At 45.2% G+C, this 24,088-nt stretch overlaps 1 protein-coding gene across 3 annotated transcripts in view; it reads left to right on the top strand.

The window, feature by feature from the left end:
* Positions 1–511: 511 nt before the first annotated feature.
* The window catches only part of LOC117362865 (organic solute transporter subunit alpha-like), a 98,492-nt gene continuing 74,915 nt past the window's right edge, over positions 512–24,088 (top strand). For 2 of the 3 annotated variants that reach the window (XM_033949935.1, XM_033949933.1), the window contains exons 1-2: positions 512–621; positions 12,860–13,100. In XM_033949935.1, coding sequence (XP_033805826.1) covers positions 13,025–13,100 — 76 coding nt within the window. In that variant the 5' untranslated portion in view covers positions 512–621; positions 12,860–13,024. The remainder of the gene's footprint in view (positions 622–12,859; positions 13,101–24,088) is intronic. The other variant, XM_033949934.1, reaches the window with a different exon arrangement.

The following is a 24,088-nucleotide window of genomic DNA, read 5'->3' as shown; positions in this document are numbered from 1 at the left end:
CTGATCAGCTCTCCTGCATAGGGGTTTACTGCTCTTCCTATCTAACCCTGTGCCAAAGCTAGAAAGAGAGCTAGATTTGTCAAGGTAAACAAGCAACTCACATTTACCCTCTCCACTCGACTCAGTATTTTATAGATCTGAAGAGCCCTAGCTGGTTTAGCCTTTCTACTGTTACTATTTATTTCTATAGCACTACTAGACATATGCAGCACTGTACCTTAAAACATAGAAGAGACAGTTCCTGCTCAAAAGAGCTGACAATCTAGGCAGGACAGACAAACAACAAGGTGCATCAATACACAGTGCTTAGGTGGGGGAATTACAGAGGGAATGTGTGACAGAGGCTATGAGACCTTTGCACTTCCCAAGATCAGTTCAGCTCCCCAGCTAGATGGTTTTCTGGAGGAACCCCCAGCACTCCCCCTCCTGGCCAACTGGAAGAAAGGCAAGGGCAGCTCTGAAAGGGAAATAGCTTCAGGAGAAGGGGAGGAGATGAAAGTGCCAAACCAGGAAGTAGAGGAGGAGAGTTTAAGAGGAAGTGCCAGGATCAGAATGAGGGGTCCCAGAGTGAAGGAACGATGTGGAGGATCAGGAGAGCACTGTAACTTTTTCCCAACTGAGGTAGGAACCCACTGAACTGAGGTTTTCTTTAGTTACACAGGAATAAGTTAAAAGACTGTATCTTAAGCTCTCTTGGAGGCGGGTTTACATGAACAATACTCCTGGCATGGCAAGGGGGACTGTCACCCAGAGTTCTGGACTGACTAAACTAAACTGAGAATGGCAGTGCATTTTGAGAAAGAAGCTAATTTCTGTGTGGGAGAGACCTGTGAAGAAAACAGACCCCTAATTCTGTGTAAATAAAAACCTATTCTCCTACTTCCCAAGACTGCTTGTTAGCATTTTGTGCGACCGAGCTATGGCTGTTACAGAATGATAAGACAGATATTGATGCTTAGAAGATGGGTCTGTCCCATCCCTTTTACCATTTTTGTCTCCCTTCTCTGTACCTTTTTTAACTCCGCTATATCCTTCTTGAGATGTAATGATCATAAGAATAGCCTTACTGGATCAGACCAATGGTCCATCAAGCCCAGTAGCCTGTTCTCACGTTGGCTAAAACCTGGCCAAAACCCAAGGAGTAGCAACATTTCATACTACCAATCCAGGGCAAGCAGTGGCTTCCCCACATGTCTTTCTCAATAACAGACTATGGACGTTTCCTCCAGGAAATTGTCCAAACCTTTCTTAAAACCAGCTACACTATCCGCTCTTACCACAACCTCTGGTAATGCGTTCCAGAGCTTAACTATTCTCTGAGGGAAAAAATATTTCCTCTTATTGGTTTTTAAAGTATTTCCCTGTAACTTTATTGAATGTCCCCATGTCTTTGTAATTTTTGACGGAGTGAAAAATCGATCCACTTGTACCCGTTCTATTCCACTTAGGATTTTGTAGACTTCAATCATATCTCCCTTCAGCCATCTCTTTTCCAAGCTGAAGTGCCCTAACCTTTTTAGTCTTTCTTCATGCAAGAGGAGTTCCATCCCCTTTATCATCTTGGTCACTCTTCTTTGAACCTTTTCTAGTGCCGCTATATCTTTCTTGAGTTAAGGAAACGAGAATTAAACACAATACTTCAGGTGAGCTTGCACCATGGAGTGACACAGGGGCATTATAACATTCTTAGTCTTGTTAATCATACCTTTTTAAATAATTCCTAGCATCTTGTTTGCTTTTTTGGCCGCCACCGTACATTTGGCGGAAGGTTTCATCGTATTGTTTACAATGATATCCAGATCCTTTTCTTGAGCGCTAACCCCCAAGGTGGACCCTAGCACCCAGTAACTGTGATACAGGTTATTCTTCCCAATGTGCATCACTTTGCATTTGTCCACATTAAATCTCATCTGCCATTTGGACGCCCAGTCTTCCAGTTTTCTAAGGTCCACCTGCAATTTTTCACAATCCGCATGCGTTTCAACAACTTTGAACAGTTTTGTGTCATCTGCAAATTTAATCACCTCATTCTGTCATTCCAATTCCAGATCATTTATAAATATGTTAAATAGCACCGGTCCCAGTACAGATCCCTGTGGAAAATTGTATGTACTGGAAAATGTATTTTAAATCATTGGTTAAGGAGATTGCGCCTTCATTATGGTATTGGAGGAACAAATTTCATGCCCTGATGTTTTGGGAATCTAGAGATGCAAGATGGTCCCCAAGGAAACAGAAAGCATTTTTAGAGATTCGGAATGGGTATCTCCAGCATATTTTCCCAAGGGCATACTATTCAGTTCCCAGCAACTTACAAGATACACTTTGATATATTATCCTGATAGGGTGATATTGAGGCATGCATTTCTTAGGGGTGGTTGGCTGAAGGCTATAAGGCCCTGATTCTATAAAGTTCACCTAAAGTTAGGTGCCAATATCAGCAATGATTCTATAAACTTAAGCATCCATTATAGAATCATGCTTAGCGACACCTAAATGTGCTTAGATGGCGCTCAGCGTCCTAACAGTTAGGTGTCCCCAATTTATTTGCCAAGTTAGACGCTGATATCAGAGCCTAATAGCACCTAATCACTGATCTGCCCCTAACCATGCCCACTTGGGATAAGCGCCTACTTTTTATAGAATCGAGTTTTTCAAGTTAGGTGCCTTTCAATTAAATCCAAATAAAGCCGATTGTGAGGTGTTTAGTGCCAATTTCAGCAATGATTAAGCCTATTTATCAATTAAAGTAGGCGCCAATATTGGCACCTAACTTTCTGCACCCTTTATAAAATCAGGCCTAAGAGTCCAGGCTTTGAGCCTTGTTTGGTTTGGAAATGCTATATTTGAATTTATGGAAGTACGGAACCCTACAGTTCAACAGTTGGCTGGGTGACCCGTCAAAAGCGCGCCAGACTTTGGTGGGTCGATAATCCCACGGCAACATTTGCGCACAGGACCTATGCATGCTGCTGCTTCCGCCACTTTGAAGCCTTTCCATTAGCGCTTTGAGCCCCCACTACATTTACAAGTCCTTGCACTCCTGTTGGGGGGGGGGGATGTTCCCCTCCCCACTACACTGAAAACTCCTGAACAGCGAAAATGGAAAGGATAATGGGAGTTTTCAGTGTATCCCCCATATCCCCCAAACGGGAGCATGAGGACTTGTAAATATACTGGTGGGCTTCCTCCCCTACACCCCCCACTCAGAGCGCTAACAGGAAGGATTCAAAGCAGCAGAAGCGGTCGCGCACATATGTCCCGTATGCAAATGTCACCGCGGCGGTGCACTTTGATGGTGTACTGTTGACTGTGATAGTTTAATTTCTTAGAACAATTTAAGCTCTTGATATTCTGTACTGTTACTCTTGACAGCATTGTATTGTTATCTTTGGTTATCTCAGCTTTATTCCTGGTTGGGATGAAGAATATTATTAATAATGTGGGGAGCTCTGATTTTCTAATTTTCATCCTGAAGTTCCTTTTCCCATTATAGATTTAACTTGTCTTTAACAGATAATGCAATATACTGAACTGTATATGTGTGTTGTGACTCATAATAAACATAGTTAACACTTAAAACAAATAGAAATAAATATTTTTCACTCAATGCATAGTTAAGCTCTGGAACTCATTGCCAGAGGTTATAGTAACCGTGATTAGCATAACTGGCTTTAAAAAAATGTTTGGACAAGTTCCTGGAGGAAAAGTCCATATTCTGTTATTGAGACAGACATGGGGGAAGCCACTGTTTACCCTGGATCAGCAGCATGTCAGATACTTGTGACCTGGATTGGCCACTGTGGAAACAGGATACTGGGCTAGATGGACTATTGGTCTGACCCAGTTTGGATAGTCTTGAGATCAAAAGAGATGCTTCCTGTGTGATTAGGTGCCATTTAATAAGGTAAATACTTCCTTTATGTGATATGCACTCGCATTCTGTTTATGGAATATTTGCTGCTTGCCCCAAACATGCCCCTGCATGTGCTGAATAGCACAGAAATAGGTGCACATGCATAACATAGGTGCAGTGGTGTACCAAAGGGCAGTCCACCCCTCAGGGGTGTTGTAATGGTTGATGGTCAACTTCCTGTTCCAGGGTGGGGGCCAGAAAAGCCGACAGTCGTGTGCAGGCAGCCACTAGCTGGAAGGGGGAATGCTCCAGACTTAGGAGGGGTGCTCCGCCCAGGTATGGCACTGCATAGGGGAGCACCTATAGAATACGTCTTACTGCATGCCATGCCCAAGTCCTTTGATATGTTGTATGATATGTTTGCATGAATTGTTCCAATAATGTTGAGTTGGGTTTCAAGTTTAATTTCAGTAAATAAAACACAGAAAATAAGAAAATACCTTTTTTATTGGACTAACTTACTACTTTTTTGATTAGCTTTCAAAGGTAACCTTTTCTTCTTCAGATCAAAAATTAGTAAATGACCGTATAATTTTGTTTTATTTCTATAGATTATATCATTAAAAGTGGACTAACAAGGCTACCACACCATTTTATTCAAATTTTAATTTCTGCATCATGGACCAAAAAATGACATATTCTTAATCTGTCCCAATTTGTCGGTGTTGCCTGTTGTTTTAGTGAATGGATATTCTTATAATTCAGAATTATAAGACATGAAGTAGGTGGTGTAGTTATGAATATTGTCATTCACTTGTTGCAGTTTTTAAATATTTTCACCATTCAGTAAATGGACCTGAGGATAATTTTTTACTGCCTTAAGACTATAATGGTTCTACATATACTGTAAAATTTATCAAGTAATGTAAAGGATTTTGACTGTTATTGGTGTATTTAAGATTATTTGTTTATAGAGTAATTTCAGATAAAATGGCATTTGATAGGTCCAATTTAGAATCAGAAGCAAAAGTGCTTCACTGTGTGGCTTGAGGGTAATTCATACAGTCAAACCCAAAACTTGGTTTGAATATCAGTTTAGGTTTTGTTTGTGTGGCAGCAAGAGGTAGAAGTTAGCTAATTACAGCTGAAATACCAACATAATAGTTGAGAACAGAGGTCAGATAGTAAAGGACAGGATTATCATATGGCTCTCAAAAAAAGGAGAATGGATTGAGACATCTGGGTTTCTCCATGGCCAAGCACACATGTTGGTGACGTCATCCGACACTCTCAATCCAGATTTGCTCCCCTAGAGTTCAGAGTAAGGCTTGTGGGGAAAAGCTCCCTCTGAGCATGTGCAGGTTGCCCTATATAGGATTGTGCTAGCCCCGGTGATCCTCAGTTTAAATTATCTGCCATACCCAACAGCTGGATCAACTGCTCTCCACAACCAAAAACCAAAAGAAGAAGAGTGCCTGAGCAAGAGATGAAAAAGAATGAAAAAAACACTGCAAAGCAGGGGTTTAAGCAATGCCCAAGCTGCAAAAGGAAAATGAACTCAATGGACCCCCATTCACTCTGTGTCCGCTGCCTAGGGGAAGCCCATCTCATGGCTGCCTGCCCCTAGTGCCTCCAAATTTCCCCGAGAGCATGCAGAAACTGGCTGAACTCCCTGCAAACGGCGTTGGAAGAGCCGCGAAGAAAAACAAAAAAAATCAAACAGCGTAATTCCCCCCCACTGCAGCGCTACCGGGGATCCATGCAACCACAGCAGCGCACACACGAGCAAGCCCGACATCCCCAGCTCACCTCCTGTACCAGGATCCTCAGCCGGCACAGCACAGACTGGTCCTGCGGCTTGCCGGCACATAAAATGCCTCCCCAACGGCCGATCCACGGATCGAGCCATAAATGGTTATCCTGCAGGCAGGGGCAATGGCCAAGGGTCTCCCATCCCCTCCGCCAGACCCCCTCTTGGTGCTATCACAGAACAGCATGGAATCAGCACAATGCCATGCTGCCTGCAGCTCAGGAAAATCTCCAGCCTCAATCTCATCACTGGATGACACCTCAGAGCCGGGCCCCACCCCCTTAAAGGCACAGCTACAGGATACCCGGCTACAGCACATAGCAATAGTCATTGAAACAGGGCATCAAGCCCCTCCCCCTTAAAGGGTCAGCACTCCAAAACCAACAGAGTGGATCAATTGTAGTCCACCCCACACAGACAAAGCAGAAGGAAGCACTACAGAACAACCTCTTCATCATCTTCCTCCTCCTTACCAGTAGTTCGCAGGAACTGGACACGAGGCTACCGAACTGAACATCGCTCAACAAGGGACCAGTGGTGAGCGACCACCTCGTCCCACCTGGTCCAGCCCCTCCAGCTGTCCAACACTGCAGACGAACACCAACAATTCTTTGAACTTTTTAAAAAATTCATCAGCCAACACTTCCCGGGACAACGGATGCAACTACAAGACCCATCAAACAGTGCGGACCAGGGGCAACAGCCACCCACCACGTCAAGGCCACAATCTGGAACTACCCCATTGGGGTCGCCTCCCACAAACAGCTTCACCTCAGAACAGGACAGCGAGTCCTACCTAGTAGAAGAAATGCGTACGTCCAGGGAGATACCAGGTGCAGAGCCCACACTAGAGAGGTCCTTGCCAGAGTCCTCTCTAGAGGTTCTCACCTATCCAAATTTTTTACAGAAAGTGGCCACCAAGCTGGCACTCAACCCTATGCAGGAGACAGGTACACCAGACGAAGCACCAGGCCTGCTGAAATATTTAAATGCACCCAAGGTGGCAATCGCAATACCAGCCCACAAAATACTATTGGACTGTCGTAACAAAATCTAGAAAACCCCACTGTCAGGCCTGGCAGTTTCCAAGAGGCTGGACCACAGCTTCCACACCATTCCATCATTGTGGAATCAGCCCTCAAAAAAGCTAAGAGCACACGCCCACATACCAATGCCCCTCCAGGAAAAGTACACAGAACTCTGGACACCACAGCCAAGAAGGTCTACCATGGATTGATGTTAAATGCAAGAATTGATACCCACCTGTTCCACCTCATTCTGTACAATGACACACTTCTAAAAAAAGCGGAAAAAACCTTAGTTGTCTTACACCCAGAGGCAAAAGCCTGTATAGCAGCCATCCTGCAGGACATGGAAGAGTGTGGGAAGCACACAATTAAAGCAGTCTTTGACAAGTTCAAAACATCTGCCTGCACAGCTGTAGTCGCCATAGCAGCCAGACGGCTGGCGTGGCTAAGGGCCTCAGCACTACGCGAGGACATGATCGAAACATTCAAGATATTGAAAGGAATTGACTTAGTAGAGAAAGAGAGATTGTTCACCCTCTTCAAGGTGGAGAGAACGAGAGGGCACTCTCTAGCGTTAAAAAGGGATAGATTCCGTACAAATGTACGGAAGTTCTTCTTTACCCAGAAAGTGATAGAAATCTGGAACGCTCTTCCAGAAGCTGTTATAGGGGAAAGCACCCTCCAGGGATTCAAGAAAAGGTTAGATAAGTTCCTGCTGGATCAGAGCATACGCAGGTAAGGCTAGACACTAGTAGGGCACTGGTCTTTGACCTAAGGGCTGCCGCGTGAGCAGACTGCTGGGCACGATGGACCACTGGTCAGATCCAGCAGCAGCAAATCTTATGTTCTTAGGAATGCATTGCCAATGCACCCTGCTCTGGGGAAAACCTTTTTGGAGATAAAGTGAAAGAAACAGTAGATACAAAGAAAGAACACTGCACAACTCTCCAAACCCTTTCCTCAGATGGCTGGGTAAAACCTCTGTCATCAAGGCGACAGCATTGACAACTTCATAACACAAGATGATATGACAACCAGTCAAGATGGCCGACAAACCAGCAAAAGCCACAAACATATAATGCCCCCTATCAGCACAGACAATAACCACGGGAGCAAAAACAACAAAAGCCGGCCGCAGCCACCTCCACATAACCCAGGCCCAGCTTTTGACTCCTCAGCACCGGTCAGGAGCCGCCTCTCAGCCTTCCTCGGAGCATGGAAAAATATAACATCAGACAGATGGGTGCCGCAGATCATAAAAAAAGGGTACAGCATCAGATTCCATACCTACCCCCCCCCCCCCCAAAAAAAAAAAAAAAGATAGGGCCACAGAGCCTCAGCCCAGGCTCATTTGCAGAGAAATACAGGCTCTCCTCCAAGCAAAAGTAATAGAACAAGTGCCAAAATACAACACAACCAAGGTTTCTACTCCCGCTACTTTCTCATTCCCAAAAAATCAGGAGGCTTCAGACCCAACCTAGACTTGAGGAAACTCAACAATTATGTCCTCAAAGAAAAATTCCTTATGTACCCTTAGGAACCATTCTACCACTGATTCAAAAGAATGACCGGCTGGCTTTACTGGACCTTCAAGACGCATACTCGCATGTGCCATTACACCCCTCCCAAAGAAAACTACAGTCAAACCTCGGTTTACAAGTGCTGCAGTTTGCGAGTGTTTTGCAAGACGAGCAAAACATTTGCAAAATCTGGGCCTCAGAAACCGGCTGGTGCCAGTGCCCGAAGATCCTCCCTGTTGCTTGTTCTGGCCTTGAGCATCTGCGCATGCTCAAGGCCTTCTAGTTCTCGTTCTCTCCGGCATGTCCTGTGCATTGGTGCTGGTGCCAGAGTGGGGTAAGTGATTGTGTTTGGGTGGGTGGGTGGGAGAGTGGGGGATGCTGGATCACGGTGGGGTGTGGAGCAGCGCAAGTGGCCTCGGGGGTAGGGGGTAAAGTGGAGTAGCGCCGGTGGCCTCGGGGGGGGAGGGGAGGAGGGGAGGTGGAACGAATCAAGCAAGTTTCCCTTACTTCATATGGGGAAACTCGCTTTGATATACGAGTAATTTGGTTTATGAGCATGCTTCTGGAATGAATTATGCTCGTAAACCAAGGTTCCACTGTACTACAGTTCAGAATACTGACACAGCACTTCCAATACAGAGCCCTACCATTTGGACTCTCCTCTGCACCATAAGTATTCACAAAATGTGTCGTGGTAGCAGCCGTCCACCTCCGCAAGAAAGCCATATGCGTGTTTCCCTACCTTGGTGATTGGCTGTTGGTGGCGCCATCGAGCAGGGACACCACCACAGCAGTCGACATCACAATATCTCTCCTGGAAACTTTGGGCTTCTTCATAAACATAAAAAAATCCAAGCTACAGCCAACCCAGTCACTAGAATTCATCGGTGCAAAGATCTGCATACCACTCAATGCAGCTTTTCTAACCCAAGCATGAGCAGAGGCAATCCTGGCACTGATACAGCACATATCAACAGCGCGTACAGTCACAAAAAGGGCAATACTCCACCTCCTGTGCCATCAGGCGGCCTCAATCCATGTCATCCCACTAGCAAAGATGCACATGTGTCACCTCCAGTGGTATCTTCGAAAGAACTGGAACCAACACAACCAATCACTGTCCCACAAGATCACCATAGACCAAAGCATCAACAACACACTCAAATGGTGGACAGACCGGCGGAACCTTTGCAAAGGCAAGCTGCTCCAGCAACCCTAGCACCAGCTGACTCTGACCACAGATGCCTCTAAACAGGGTTGGGGGGCCCACATACTCCATTTAAGGATCAAGGGCTCCTGGTCACCATCCGAGGCCAAACAATACATCAACCTACTGGAGCTCAGGGCGATTGAGAATGCCCTACAAGCCTATGCCCCATGGATCACCAACAAGAACATACTAGTCCAAATGGACAACAAGGGGGCATGGATTCCTTCTCACTTTGCAGAGCAACCCTCAAGATATGAAACTTTGCCCTGGCAAACAACATCAACATCCAGGCCACCTACCTCCCAGACCTCAGCAGCGCCCTAGTGAACAGCCTCAGCCGCAAACTGGACCCTCACAAATGGTCCCTCAACCTTTCCACAAGTGGGGCCTCCCAAAAATGTACCATTTTGCCACAGAGGACAACAAGAACTGCATTCTCTTCTGCTCCAAGAGACCAACACAGCACAGCCAAGCACAAGACGCATTCACCTAGCACTGAGGTTGACATCTGCACTATGATTTCCCCCCATACCCCTCATCCACAAGACCCTGCAGAAGATCAGGCAGGATGCAGCCGCCCTGATCCTCATGATACCCTACTGGCCGAGACAGGTGTGGTTCCCCTTCTTGCAACGCCTCTCAACACAGCCACCAACCAGTCTACCATTATGACTGGACCTCATCTCCCAGGACCAGGGGCACACCGTCCACCCAAAAATGGACACCCTGCCGCCAACCACCTGAATGCTGAAAGGTTGATCTTGGAACCCTGAGGTACCACACAAGTTACTCACCTGGAAGACAGTGTTTCTTATTGCCATTACATCTGCAAGACGCATCAGCGAACTACAAGCCCTATACGCCCTATACAAGCCATATACGCAAATATTGCATGAGCATGCACTACTGAGAATGCACCCAAAGTTCCTACCAAAGGTAATTTCACTTTTTCATTTAAACCAAGCAATTGTGCTCCCATCGTACTTCCCAGAACCACACGCCAATAACACAGAGCAACTTCTGCACACATTGGACTGCATCCGTGCCCTTCACCTATACATTGATCTCACACAACCATGGAGAAAAGCAGCACAGCTGTTCATCTCCTTTAATTCCAACAAACCAGGGGCACCAGTTGGGAAACGCACAATATCAGACTGGATCTCAAGTTGCATCGCCCTCTGTTACAAGGAAGAGGGACTGACTTTCACCAACAAGGCCACAGCACACCAATTGAGGGCCATGGTAGCAATGCTGGTAAACCTGTGAAACACTCCTCTAGAGGACATTTGCAGAGCCGCCCCACATACCTTCACCAAACATTACTGCCTGGACCGCCCTTTGCAGATCTCCAACAACTTTGGCTTCAGCATCCTCCAAGCTGCAACCAAGCCCCATGGGATTTGTGGTCAGAAGCCAGTGAAGGGACATCAGCACCAAACTGACTAAGATAGCCCACTACCAGAGACCCTTTGGGTCACTAGATGGACTCTTGTTCTGTTTAGGCCATGTTGGCTATGTTAAAAAATGTGTTCTCTTTGTTTATTCAAAACACTATGTTGGTAGCATTTTTGCTTGTTCCAAGAACATATATGAAAACCTATTTGTTTAAATAGTAATAATAATAATAATTTTATTTTTGTATAACGCCACACCACATAGATCTAGGCGGTTCACATATAGAAGAACTGTACAATCAGTGAATAAAATACAATTGACTTGAAAATACATTAAGATCAAATTAAAATAAACATTTTAAAATATCAGTATACAGTTTACCAATCAAAACTGAAACATCAATTTACAAATTTACCAAACAGATCAGTTTTCAACAGCTTCCTAAAAGACATATAAGAATAAGTCTGAGAAATAATGGTACATAACCATTAATTCATTTTGCCTGCTTGAAATGCAAATACAATACTCCCCCGAGATTTGTGGGGATTCCATTCCAGGAACCCCCATGAATCTCTAAAAACCACGAATACGGTTTTTCATGGGGCAGCGGGAGAAGGCAGCAGGAGAGCAGCTGGAGCGCCGCGAGTGCAGGAAATCACTCGGGGTATGCTCCAACCGCCTCTTCCTGCACTTAGTCTGGCCTTATCCAATCAGGAGCTGCTTTGACATGCAGCTCCTGATTGGATAAGGCCCGACTTAGTGAAAGAAGAGGCAGTCGTAGCGTACAGCGAGTGATTTCCTGTACTCGGACACTCCGGCTTCCCTCTCCTGTCTCTCCCTCTTGGTGGTTCGCAGTCGGAAAATACCGTGAATGACCGGGACTACAAACCGCTGACCGCGAACGACTGGGGAGAACACTGTAGTTTGTAAAAAAATCTCTTATATCGGCCAGTTAGTGTCCTCGAGTGATCCTGTTTGGTTTATATTGTTCAAAACATGAAGACAGGTAAATAGAAGCCAGACCAAACTTGAACAGTATTCTTGCCTCAAAAGGCAACCAATGCAACTGTTGGTAAAATGGAGTAACATGGTCATGTTTTTTCAGGCATTGCCATGTTGGAAAAAAAAAAAAAAAAGTTTACTTGTTACTTAAGCAAAATAAAGTTCACGCCTCTTGAAAAGCAAAACAAAATTGCTTGGTCTCATATCTCTATCTCAAATACCTAGCAGTCTCACTCTACCTCTCCACCCCAGCAGGGGCCCCATTTGCGCCCCTCTGTACCCCACAGCTGGAGAGTCACCAATGTGTGGCTAACTCATCCTGCTTGTCCATGGAGAAAGCGAAGTTACTCACCCGTAACAGCAGGATAAATCAGCCACATGAACCCTCCTGACCTCCCCTGAGGGTGACCCTGCAATCTCCAAGCTAAGGCAAACACTGAGGAGCACAATCCTATTTAGGGCAACCTGCACATGCTCAGAGGGAGCTTTTCCCCAAAAGCCTTACTCTGAGCTCTAGGAAAGCAAATCTGTATTGGGAGCATCAGATGACAACACCAACTTGTGGCTTACTTATCCTGCTGTCAACGAAGAACTCCCGTTACAGGTAAGTAACTTCGCTTTTACTTCTGTTGAAACCAATCCATCCTCCTTTTTCTGAAGCCATAGGGTAACCCTAGTAAAGGAGAGAGGGGAGAAGAAAGGACAAAGGTAGAACGTTTGGAATCAGACAAAAAATAAGTACAATAGAATAAAGTTGAATGCTGAGAAGCCACTTAGAAATGGCAATAAAGCTGGCCTGCGGGGGTTTTCAGGCTTTGATCTTTCTCTCAGTCTCAGGCAAAGTCTGGTTGCTGATTGTACATACCAGTCTCTATTCTTGATGTCGTTGCCATCGAGCCCTTCAGTAATTGCTTTACAACGTTCTTTTATTATTTTCCTTGGTTGATATTTAGCTGCTCCTCTGTTGTCTAGCAAATTACTCAACCCATAGGCAGCTGAATTCTGTACAAACTATCAAATATTTTACTCTGGCAGCATTTCTGAAGAAATTGTTTGTCCTTACTGGAAAAACAAAGAAGAACTAGGACTGCATTGTTCTGAGACTTTTCCCACAGACTCTGAGGTCAGCAACAAAACTTGAGAGCAGCCGGCATTAAGGGAAAAGCAGAGGAGTGGCTGTTCTCCTACAAGAAATAGAAAATGGACATCCTGGAAAATGAGACCAACCTAATCTGCACCAGAAGAGAAGCACCATACTCCTACGAGATTTTGCAGAGTAAGAAATCTTTACTGGCTTTAAACTGATACTGACTTATCAAACATTTCTTTGTTTCCTTCCTTTCCCCCATTTCACAGCCTTCTTAATATGTTGGATCAAGTACCTGTGGTTTGAATTAATAGTACACTATGCTAGAAAATGCAAGATGATAAATGATGGCCTGCCTAACTTACTTCAAGTTTATTGGCAAAAATAACTCAGTGAAAACGAGGAGCATGTACTCCTTTTAGTGAAGTTTGCAATAATATAGCACATTTTCAAAATCAAATGCAGTAAAACCTTATTAGTTGTCTGCTGTTGTCATGCATTTACACATTTAATAAATGTTCAGACATGCAAAGTTCAGGCAGGGAGAGAGGCCAGGAAATGGAAGGCAAGACTCCTGGGCAAATCACTTAATCCCCAGGTACATTACATTAAATTGTGAGCCCACCAGGACAGACAGGGAAAAATGCTTGAGTACCTGAATCAATTCATGTAAACCGTTCTGAACTCCTCTAGGAGAATGGTATAGAAAATTTTGCCTTCCATTTCTTGGCCTCTCTCCCTGCCTGAACTCCTCCTTAAATGTTTGAACATTTGTTAAATGTGTAAATGCTTGATAAGAGCAGAAACTTTTTTACTGCATATGATTTTTAAAATGGGCTACCAGTAAATATTAAATTTGCTTATTAAATATTAGGATATGCATATGTTCCAGAATTGAAACCATGTTGTAGGACTGGTTTGCGAAAGGAGGGTTAGTGCAGGTTCATTCTGTAAACAATAAGAGGCTGATTTTGCATTATTTTATTCTCAGTAATGATTTGGACTGGTGGGCTATGAAAGAATCATGTTACTGGGTCAGACTAATAGTCCATCTAGCCCAAATAGTAGCAGCATTCCATTCTACCGTCCCATGTCTGTCTCAACAGCAGACTATGGCCTTTTCCTCCAGGAACCTGTTCAAACCTTTTTTTAAAAGCAGCTACATTAACCACTTATCACATCTTCTGGTAACGCTCTCCAGAGCTTAACTATTCTCTGAGTGAAAAAATATTTCCTCCTATTGGTTCTAAAAGAACATAAGAATTGCCGCTGCTGGGTCAGACCAGTGGACCATTGTACCCAGCAATCCGCTCACGCGGCAGCCCTGTCAAAAGCCAGTGATCTAAATGAGTCCAGCCTCACCTACATATGTTCCAGTTTAGCAGGAACTTGTCCGACTTTGTCTTGAATCCCTAGAGGGTATTTTCCCCTATAACAGACTCCGGAAGAACGTTCCAGTTTTCTAACACTCTCTGGGAGAAGACGAACTTCCTTACGTTTGTACAGAATCTATCCCCTTTCAACTTTAGAGAGTGCCCTCTCGTTCTATCTACCTTGGAGAGGGTGAACAAGCTGTCTTTATCTACTAAGTCTATTCCCTTCAGTATCTTGAATGTTTAGATCATGTCCCCTCTCAGTCTCCTCTTTTCAAGGGAGAAGAGGTCCAGTTTCTCTAATCTCTTGCTGTACAGCAACTTCTCCAGCCCCTTAACCATTTTAGTCGCTCTTCTCTGGACCCTTTCGAGTAGTACTGTGTCCTTCTTCATGTACGGCGGCCAGTGCTGGATGCAGTACTCCAGGTGAGGGCGCACCATGGCCCAGTACAGCGGCATGATAACCTTATCCGATCTGTTCGTGATCCCCTTCTTTATCGTTCCTAGCATTCTGTTCACCTTTTTCGTTGCCGCCGTGCATTGCATGGACGGCTTCATTGACTTGTCGATCAGAACTCCCAAGTCTCTTTCCTGGGAGGTCTCTCCAAGTACCGCCCCAATAACTTCATAGAGTGTCCCCTAGTCTTTGTAAATCATTCAGGATTTTGTAGATTTCAATCATATCTCCCCTCAGCCGTCTCTTTTCCAAGTTGAAGTGCTCTAACCTTTTTAGTCTTTCCTCACATGAGAGGAGTTCCATCCCCTTTATCATCTTGGTCGCTCTACTTTGAACCTTTTTTAGTACTGCTATATCTTTGTAGGAGACCTGAACTAAATGCAATTGTGAGTTTCTGGCTAGGAGTTTGAAACAGCTTTGTCCAATTGTTATTGAATGTCATTCTGCACAGATGGGGAAGAGAGGAGTGTTTTTTTAATGGGTTTTAGAAATGTATATGTTAGTAGGGATAGACTGCTTCTTAGTTTTGAAGGGAGCTCCTTTTCATTTGAAGATGTTAATATATCGAGTACCAGCTTTCACATGAAGGTGTAGATCAGGGCTGCCCAAGTCCGGTCCTTGAGATCTACTGGCAGGCCAGGTTTTCAGGATATCCACAATGAATATGCATGAGAGAGATTTGCATATCAAGAAGACAGTGCAGACAAATCTTTCTCATGCATATTCATTGTGGATATCCTGAAAATCTGGCCTGCCTGTAGATATCGAGGACGGGACATGGGCAGCCCTGCTGTAGATGATTTAAATTTCAAATAGATTGGGAGTTGCCAACAGAATCTTTTATGGACCAAAATAAAGAAGAAATAAAATCCAACTGCAAAATAGACTGCAGCAAAAAAGGAGAGCAGGCGAATCTTTTGTAGGTACAATGGTGCTGGAAGTTTCTAAGATTTTATGGACCTACATATATTTCAGATCTAACTTTTTCTCTAATGGACGAGTTCAGTATGGATATAAAGGTCACAGTGAACATAAGAATATAAGAATTGCCGCAGCTGGGTCAGACCAGTGGACCATCATGCTCCTGCGGTGGCCCCTAGGTCAAAGACCAGTGCCCTAACTGAGACCAGCCCTACCTGCGTACGTTCCAGTTCATCAGGAACTTGTCTAACTTTGTCTTGAATCCCTGGAGAGTCTCCAGGAAGAGCGTTCCAGTTTTCTACCACTCTCTGGGTGAAAAAGAACTTCCTTACGTTTGTATAGAATCTATCCCCTTTCAACTTTAGAGAGTGCCCTCTCGTTCTCCCTACCTTGGAGAGGGCGAACAACCTGTATTTATCTACTAAGTCTATCCCCTTCATTATCTTGAATGTTTCGATCATGTCCCCTCTCAGTCTCCTCTTTTCAAGAGAGAAGAGGCCTAGTTTCTCTAATCTCTCGCTGTACGACTCCTCCTCCATCCCCTGAACCATTTTAGTCACTCTTCTCGGGACCCTTTTGAGTAGTACTGTGTCCTTCTTCAAGTACGGTGACCAGTGCTGGACGCAGTTTTCCAGGTGGGGTCGCATCATGGCCCAGTACAGCGGCATGATAATCTTCTCTGATCTGTTCATGATCCCCTTCTTAATTATTCCAAGTATTCTATTTGCCCTTTTCATCACCGCTGCATATTGCGCAGACAGTTTAATCGACTTGTCGACCAGTACTCCCAAGTTTCTTTCCTGGGGAGTCTCTCCAAGTACTGCACCAGACATCCTGTTTTCGTGTACAAGATTTTTGTTACCAACATGCATCGCCTTACACTTGTCCACGTTAAACTTCATTTGCCATGTCACAGCCCATTTCTCGAGCGTGTTTATGTCACGTTGCAGGTCTTCGCAATCCTCCGACTCAGTCAAGCCTGCCACGGGGTATCCTCCTGCTTCCACAACCTCAACCTCGACTTTCATCAGACTTTCCTCGTTTGGAACGTCCTCGACCTCGAGTAAATCTGCCAAGTCTTCTCCTGAGTTTCCCTCAGGTCAGATACCTCAGCAGACGTTTCCAGCGGTAGTTCTTAAACTGCCCAAGAAGCATTCCTCCAAGCAGCAGCATCCTTCCTCTTCATCCTCACAGCCTTTGGCCTCAGTAAGTGGTCCAATTTCAGACTCGGATCCACAATTGCAGGCTACCATCCAGACCATTTTGGAACGGGAGATTGTTCAGTTACTGACCAAATATAGTCCTGCCTTGACTCTGCTTCCTGCAATCCAGCCTGAGCACTCAGCAGTCTCACAAGTGGTCGAGTCCTTGCCTGTGCCTCGAGCTGAATCTTCACACACTATACAAGGAGTCGAGTTTTTGCGAGTGTCTGGTCTGGAATCTTCACACACTATGCAAGGAGTCCAGTCTTTATGAGTGTCTGGTCTGGAATCTTCACACTCCATACAAGGAGCCGAGTGTTTGGGAGTGCTTCGAGATACTCGATCCAAACAACTGAGTCTATGGGGTTTCTTCTTCAATCTACAGCTTCCAGCCCTTTATCCTCACATCAGGCATTGCCCGTTTCGAGGCATAGGGCGAAGTCTCCTCAACCTCGAACATGACCTGCTTCCAGGCAGCACTCTCATTGCCGGTCGAGGCATTCATCATCCCTCTTCAAGGGAAAAGCCTTCCTCATCCAGGCGTTCCAGCTCTTCGAGGCCTCCAACCCCTCGATTGAGGACACCTATAGCAGAACCAAGTCTGCTTATTCACTGGGATATCAATACTCCAGAGAGGCGTCGCCTTCGTTTTCCACTCGAGGCATCTCGAGGTCATTGAGTCCCTCTCGAGGCTATCCTCTTGCAGATCAATTGTCCTTTTCCTCCTTCCTCCGTCAAATGGCTGAGGACCTGGATCTTAAATTGGACTCTGGTTCTAAGTACTCTAAGGAGTATTTAGAGGAAATGGGTTTGCCTCGGCCTCCTGCGGAGTCTCTCAAACTCCCTCTTAACAGACTTCTTTCCCAGACTTTCAAACGAAACCTGGAGACTCCTTAATCCTGCTGTTCCAGGCAAGTTGGAATCGAGGTATAGAACTGTACATTGCAAGGGCTTTGAGAACTCTCTACTATCTCATCAGTCCCTTCTTGTGGAATCTTCCTTGAACAGGAGTCATCCTTCCAGGGTCTATGCTACCTTACCTCCTGGCAGAGAGGGCAGGACCATGGACAAGTTTGGCTGTCGTCTTTATCAAAATTCGATGATGGCCTCCAGAGTTTTGAATTATAATTTCATCCTTACTACTTATTTCAAATGTTTTATTGAAATACTCCCTGGTTTTACTAAAAACCTTTCTCAGCACAGGCTTTTAGACTTCCAGCAAGTCATTGCTACACTAGCACAACTCAGGTTACATCTTTTTCAGTCATCTTATGATGCCTTTGAGCTTTCCTTGAGAGTCACTGCTTTCTCAATAGCGATGCGCCGCCTTGCCTGGCTTCTCACTATTGATATGGACCCCAACATTCAGGATCGTCTGGCCAATATTCCTTGTGTAGGCAATGACCTCTTTGACGAATCTATAGAGGCCGCCACCAAGAAGTTGTCTGAGCATTGTCAGACCCAAGCCTAAGCCAGTTCCTACCAAACCTTCTTGACCTCTTCCATCCTATCAAAGGCGTTATCTTCCCAGAGCAGCTCCTTACATTCGAGCACCTCTTAAGAAACCACATTAGCAGCAGAAGCAACAGAAACCTCAGCCTTCTGCTGCACCCAAGGCTTCTCAGCCTTTTTGACTGTTTCAAACAGAGTATAACCTCCATCGTTCTGCATCTGTCCTCTCCTCTCCCCATAGGAAGTTGTCTCCATCATTTTTACCATCGATGGGAGACAATTACATCAGACCTCTGTGTGTTGCCAATCATCAGGGAAGGATACTCGCTTCATTTCACTCAGATTCACCGGAGCTTCGTTCAAGAGAGTATCCTTCCCAAACTGCCCTTCTTTTTCAGGAAGTTCATGCTGTGCTTCATCTCCGTGCCATCGAGGAAGTTCCCTTGGAACAGCAGAGCAGGGGGTTTTACTCCCATTACTTCCTAGTTCCGAAGAAGACGGGCAATCTGCAGCCTATATTGCACCTCAGGGCTCTCAACAAATTTTTGGTCAAAGAAAAATTTCGCATGTTGACCCTGGCATTCTTATATCCCCTTCTAGATCAAGGAGATTTTCACTCACATTCCCATTCATCCAGCCTCAAGTGTCAAGTTTATTAAAAGTTTGTTGTACACGCAATATCAAATACTTCAATGTGTATGACAATTTAAAATTGAGAGACAAAATAAAACAATTTGTACACATAAACGTACAATGTATGTACACAAGTAATTGGTGATACAAAAGGGTAGAGGGGTGAACTACAATCTTTAAGGAAAGTAAAGGTACATTTAAGGAAACAAAATCAGGAGGGTAATGAAGAATGTTAAAAAAAAATATGGCTAAGCCTAAAAAGAGGATAGGGGAGGTTGTGGGGAATCTGCATTTCCAGTAGAGTGCTATACTTCGGCCTGGCATTATCTCCAAGAGTGTTCACATTATCTCCAAGAGTGTTCACCAAGTGCCTAGTGGTGGTTGCAGCAGATTTGCAGAACCATGGTCTTCAGGTGTTCCCGTACCTGGACGACTGGCTCATCAAAGATTCAACATCTCAGGGGGTTATTGTAGTGACCGAATGGACTACCTGGTTCCTACAAAGTTTGGGATTCGAAATCAACTTTCCCAATTCCACCTCCAGCCCTCTCAGAACCTACAGTTCATCGGAGCTGTTTTGGACAATGTACAACTCAGAGCATTCCTTCCTCAGCAACATCTGGATGCTCTCCTTCAGCTTTGCCGCAAGGTGTCTTCCATTGCTTCACTCTCAGCGAGACACATAATGGTACTACTCAGTCACATGGCTTCTACAGTTCATGTGACTCCTTTTGCCAGACTTCACCTCAGAATTCCTCAGTGGACCCTGGCATCTCAGTGGGCACATGCTTGTGACCCACTTTCCCAACACATCACAGTGACTACTTCTTTGAGGCAGTCTCTCCACTGGTGATGCTCTCTTCCACTCTTTCCAGAGGCTTGCTGTTCCAAACGTCCCCTCATCAGAAGGTTCTCACGACAGGTTCCTTAACCTGTGCTTGGGGGGCACATCGACGGTCTCCGGACTCAAGGCCCTTGGTCCAACATGGATCGTCAATGTCACATTAATCTGTTGGAACTCAGAGCAATCTTCAATGCTTTAAAAGCTTTTCAACATCTTCTTCACAACACAGTCGTTCTCATTTGAATGGACAATCAAGTCGCTATGTACCATGTCATCAAGCATGGAGGCACAGGTTCTCTCCCTCTTTGCCAGGAAGCTCTGCAAGCTTTGGACTTGGGCTGTCTCTCACAACATCTTCCTGAAAGCTGTTTACATTCAAGGGAAGAACAATTGTCTGGCAGACAAATTGAGTTGCCTTCTACAACCTCACGAATGGACTCTCAATTCGTCGCCTCTTCATCACATCTTCTCTCTGTGGGGGACCCCTCAAATAGACCTCTTCGCATCTCCCCACAACAACAAATTGCCTCAATTCTGCTCAAGGATATACTCTCCTCACTGCATGGGGTGGATGCTTTTCTTCTGGCATTGACAAACAAGTTTCTGTATGCGTTCCCTTCATTCCCTCTGATTCTCAAGACTCTTGTCAAGCTCAAGAATGATCATGCCACCATGATTCTAATAGCTCCTCGGTGGCCCAGGCAACCCTGATTCTCCCTGCTTCTTCAACTCAGCAGCAGGGAGCCATACCTTCTACTAGTTTTTCCATCTCTGCCTACACAGAGTCGAGGATCTCTACTTCATCCCAACCTGCAGTCTCTACACTTGACAGCTTGGTACCTCTCAACATAATTCCTCTTCAGTTTCCTCAACCTGTTCGGGACATTTTAGAGGCTTCCAGAAACCTGCCACTAGACAATGCTACCACCAAAAATGGACTAGATTTTCTACGTGGTGCATCTCTCACAACAAGGAGCCTCAAGCTACCTCCTTGTCTTCCGTCTTGGATTATCTTCTGCACTTATCTACCTCTGGCCTCAAGTCTACATCCATTCGAGTCCATCTTAGTGCAATTGCTGCTTTCCATCAGCCTATCGAAGGGAAACCCTTTTCTGCTCATCCCGTGGTTTCCAAATTTATGAAAGGTCTTTTCAATGTCAAACCACCTCTCAAACTGCCTCCAGTGGTTTGGGATCTCAATGTTGTTTTTGCTCAATTGATGAAGCCTCCTTTTGAATCAATGGCTACAGCTCATCTCAAATACCTCACTTGGAAAGTGCTGTTTCTAATTGCTCTCACGTCTGCTCGAAGAGTCAGTGAGCTGCAAGCTTTAGTTTCTGATCCACCTTTCACAGTTTTCCATCATGACAAGGTGGTTCTCCTTACTTATCCTAACTCTTACCTAAAGTGGTTTCAGAATTTCATCTCAATCAATCCATTGAACTTCCAGTGTTTTTTTCTAAGACCTCATTCTCATCCTGGAGAATCAGCTCTTCATACCCTGGACTGTAAATGTACTATAGCCTTCTACTTAGAACGCACAAAACCACACAGATCTGCTCCTCAACTTTTTGTCTCCTTCAATGCAAACAATTTGGGACATCCGATTTCTAAGCGAACTATCTCCAACTGGATGGCTGCTTGTATCTCTTTCTGCTATGCTCAGGCTGGACTGCATCTACATAGTCGAATCACAGCTCACAAAGTCAGAGCCATGGCGGCTTCAGTAGCTTTCCTCAGATCCACTCCTATTGAGGAAATTTGCAAAGCTGCTACCTGGTCCTCGGTTCATACTTTCACCTCTCGTTATTGTCTGTATACTTTCTCCAGACAGGATGGCCATTTTGGCCAGGAAGTATTACAAAATTTATTCTCATAAGTTGCCAACACTCCCACCATCCCATTCTGGTTAGCTTGAAGGTCACCCACATGTGAGAATAGGCTGCTTGCTTGTCCTGGGTTAAAGCAGTTACTTATTGTAACATGTGTTATCCAGGGACAGCAGGCATCTATTCTCATAACCTACCCACCTCCCCTGGTTGGCTTCTCTGCTAGCTATCTGAACTGAGGTGACACGCCCTGTGCTGGGCGGGAAGGCACTCGCACATGCACGGGGCGGCAGACTCAAAACTTCTGAGTTTCTTCAAGGAAGTCTGCTAGCGAGGCTGTCCGCATCCGGGCTCCGTGGATGACATCACCCACATGTGAGAATAGCTGCCTGCTGTCCCTGGATAATCCCTGTTACGGTAAGTAACTGTTATTTTTCAGAAAAAAGTAGAAAAATTGAATGCCAAAGATGGATGCAAGGCAGAAAGTGAAGATGGAGAGAAAAACAGTCAATGGACAAGAAGGCCCAAGAAACATAGTTGCTGCTGTCCTGTCTTCTCTTAATTCTTGCCAGTGTCCTTTGACATGTCTCCTTTCTCTGTACCCCCATCCCCCATGCTCAGCATCTCCCTTCTCCCTTCCCTTATCTTCCCCTGTCAGGCATTTTCTTCTGTGTGTCCAAATTCTTCCTCCTGTGTCTAATAGAAACATAGAAACATAGAAAGATGACGGCAGATAAGGGCTATAGCCCATCAAGTCTGCCCACTCTATTGACCCACCCCTTTAAGTCTATTGACCCCCTTAATCATACAGCCACTCTACTGACCCGCTCCTTCAAGTCTATACCCTAGCGACCCTATTCCTTGACTTGACCCTTGTAGGAACCCATATAGGTATCCCATTTATTCTTAAAGTCTGGGATGCTGCTGGCCTCAATCACCTGCACTGGAAGCTTGTTCCAATGCTCAATCACTCTTTCCGTGAAAAAGTACTTCCTGGCGTCTCCTCGAAACTTCCCTCCCCTGAGTTTGAGCGGATGTCCCCTTGTGGTCGAGGGTCCTTTGAGAAGAAAGATATCATCTTCCACCTCAACACGTCCCGTGATGTACTTAAATGTCTCAATCATGTCTCCCCTTTCCTTACGCTCTTCGAGAGTGTAGAGCTGCAGTTTGTTCAGTCTTTCTTTGTACGTAAGACCCTTGAGCCCCGAGACCATCCTGGTGGCCATCCGCTGAACCGATTTAATTCTGAGCACATCTTTACGGTAGTGTGGCCTCCAGAATTGCACACAGTATTCCAGATGAGGTCTCACCATGGCTCTGTACAATGGCATTATGACTTCAGGTTTCCTGCTGACGAAGCTTCTCTTGATACAACCTATCATCTGCCGTGCCTTAGATGAAGCCTTCTCCACTTGAATGGCAGTTTTCATGTCTGTACTGATGATTACTCCTAAATCTCGTTCTGCTGTAGTCCTGGTTAAAGTTTCTCCATTCAAGGTATAGGCTTTGCATGGATTACCGCTTCCGAGATGCATGACCTTACATTTCTTGGCGTTGAAGCCCAGTTGCCAGGTCGAGGACCATCTTTCTAATGTACACAGGTCATGCGCCATAGTATCCTGTAGATTGCAGTCGCTTACTATATTGCATAGTTTAGCGTCATCGGCGAATAAGATTACCTTACCTTGAAGCCCCTGAGTCAGATCCCCTATAAATATGTTGAAGAGGAGTGGGCCCAGGACTGAGCCCTGCGGCACTCCGCTGGTCACCTCTGATGTTTTAGAGAGGATACCATTAACCATCACCCGCTGAAGTCTGCCACTCAGCCAGTCATTAACCCATGCAGTCAGTTTCTCTCCTAACCCCATCGATTCCATCTTGTTCAGCAGCCTGCGATGTGGGACGCTGTCAAAAGCCTTGCTGAAGTCCAGGTATATGATGTCCAAGGACTCTCCCAAGTCCAGCCTTCTTGTTACCCAGTCAAAGAAGCTGATGAGATTGGATTGGCAGGACCTACCCTTGGTGAATCCATGTTGACTGGGATCCCGGAGACTCCCCTCATTCAAGATCACATCTAGTTTATGCTTAATTAGTGTTTCCATGAGTTTACACACTATTGAAGTGAGACTCAACGGTCTATAGTTCGCAGCCTCCGCCTTGCAACCCTTTTTATGCAGAGGAACGACGTTAGCTGTTTTCCAGTCCAGAGGAACTTTCCCCATACTTAGTGAGAGATTGAATACTGCCCATCTGTATCTCTTTACACCCAAACCCAGCATCATTCCTCTGTGTTCAGTATCATTCATGCTTCCTTATTCTCCTATATCCACATCACCTCTTTGTCCCATTGTTTCAGTGTCCTGCGTCAATCCATATCTCTGTCCCTCTGTATCCATAATCCCCTGTGAAGGAATGAGTGATGTAGCAGCAGATGGCCCTGAAAAATAAGGCTGCCGTTTGGCCACC

The sequence above is a fragment of the Geotrypetes seraphini genome, chromosome 6, assembly GCF_902459505.1.
Source record: "Geotrypetes seraphini chromosome 6, aGeoSer1.1, whole genome shotgun sequence".
NCBI lineage: Eukaryota > Metazoa > Chordata > Amphibia > Gymnophiona > Dermophiidae > Geotrypetes > Geotrypetes seraphini.
The sequence above is the reverse complement of the archived record's forward strand: the minus strand, read 5'-3'. Positions and strand labels throughout refer to the sequence as shown.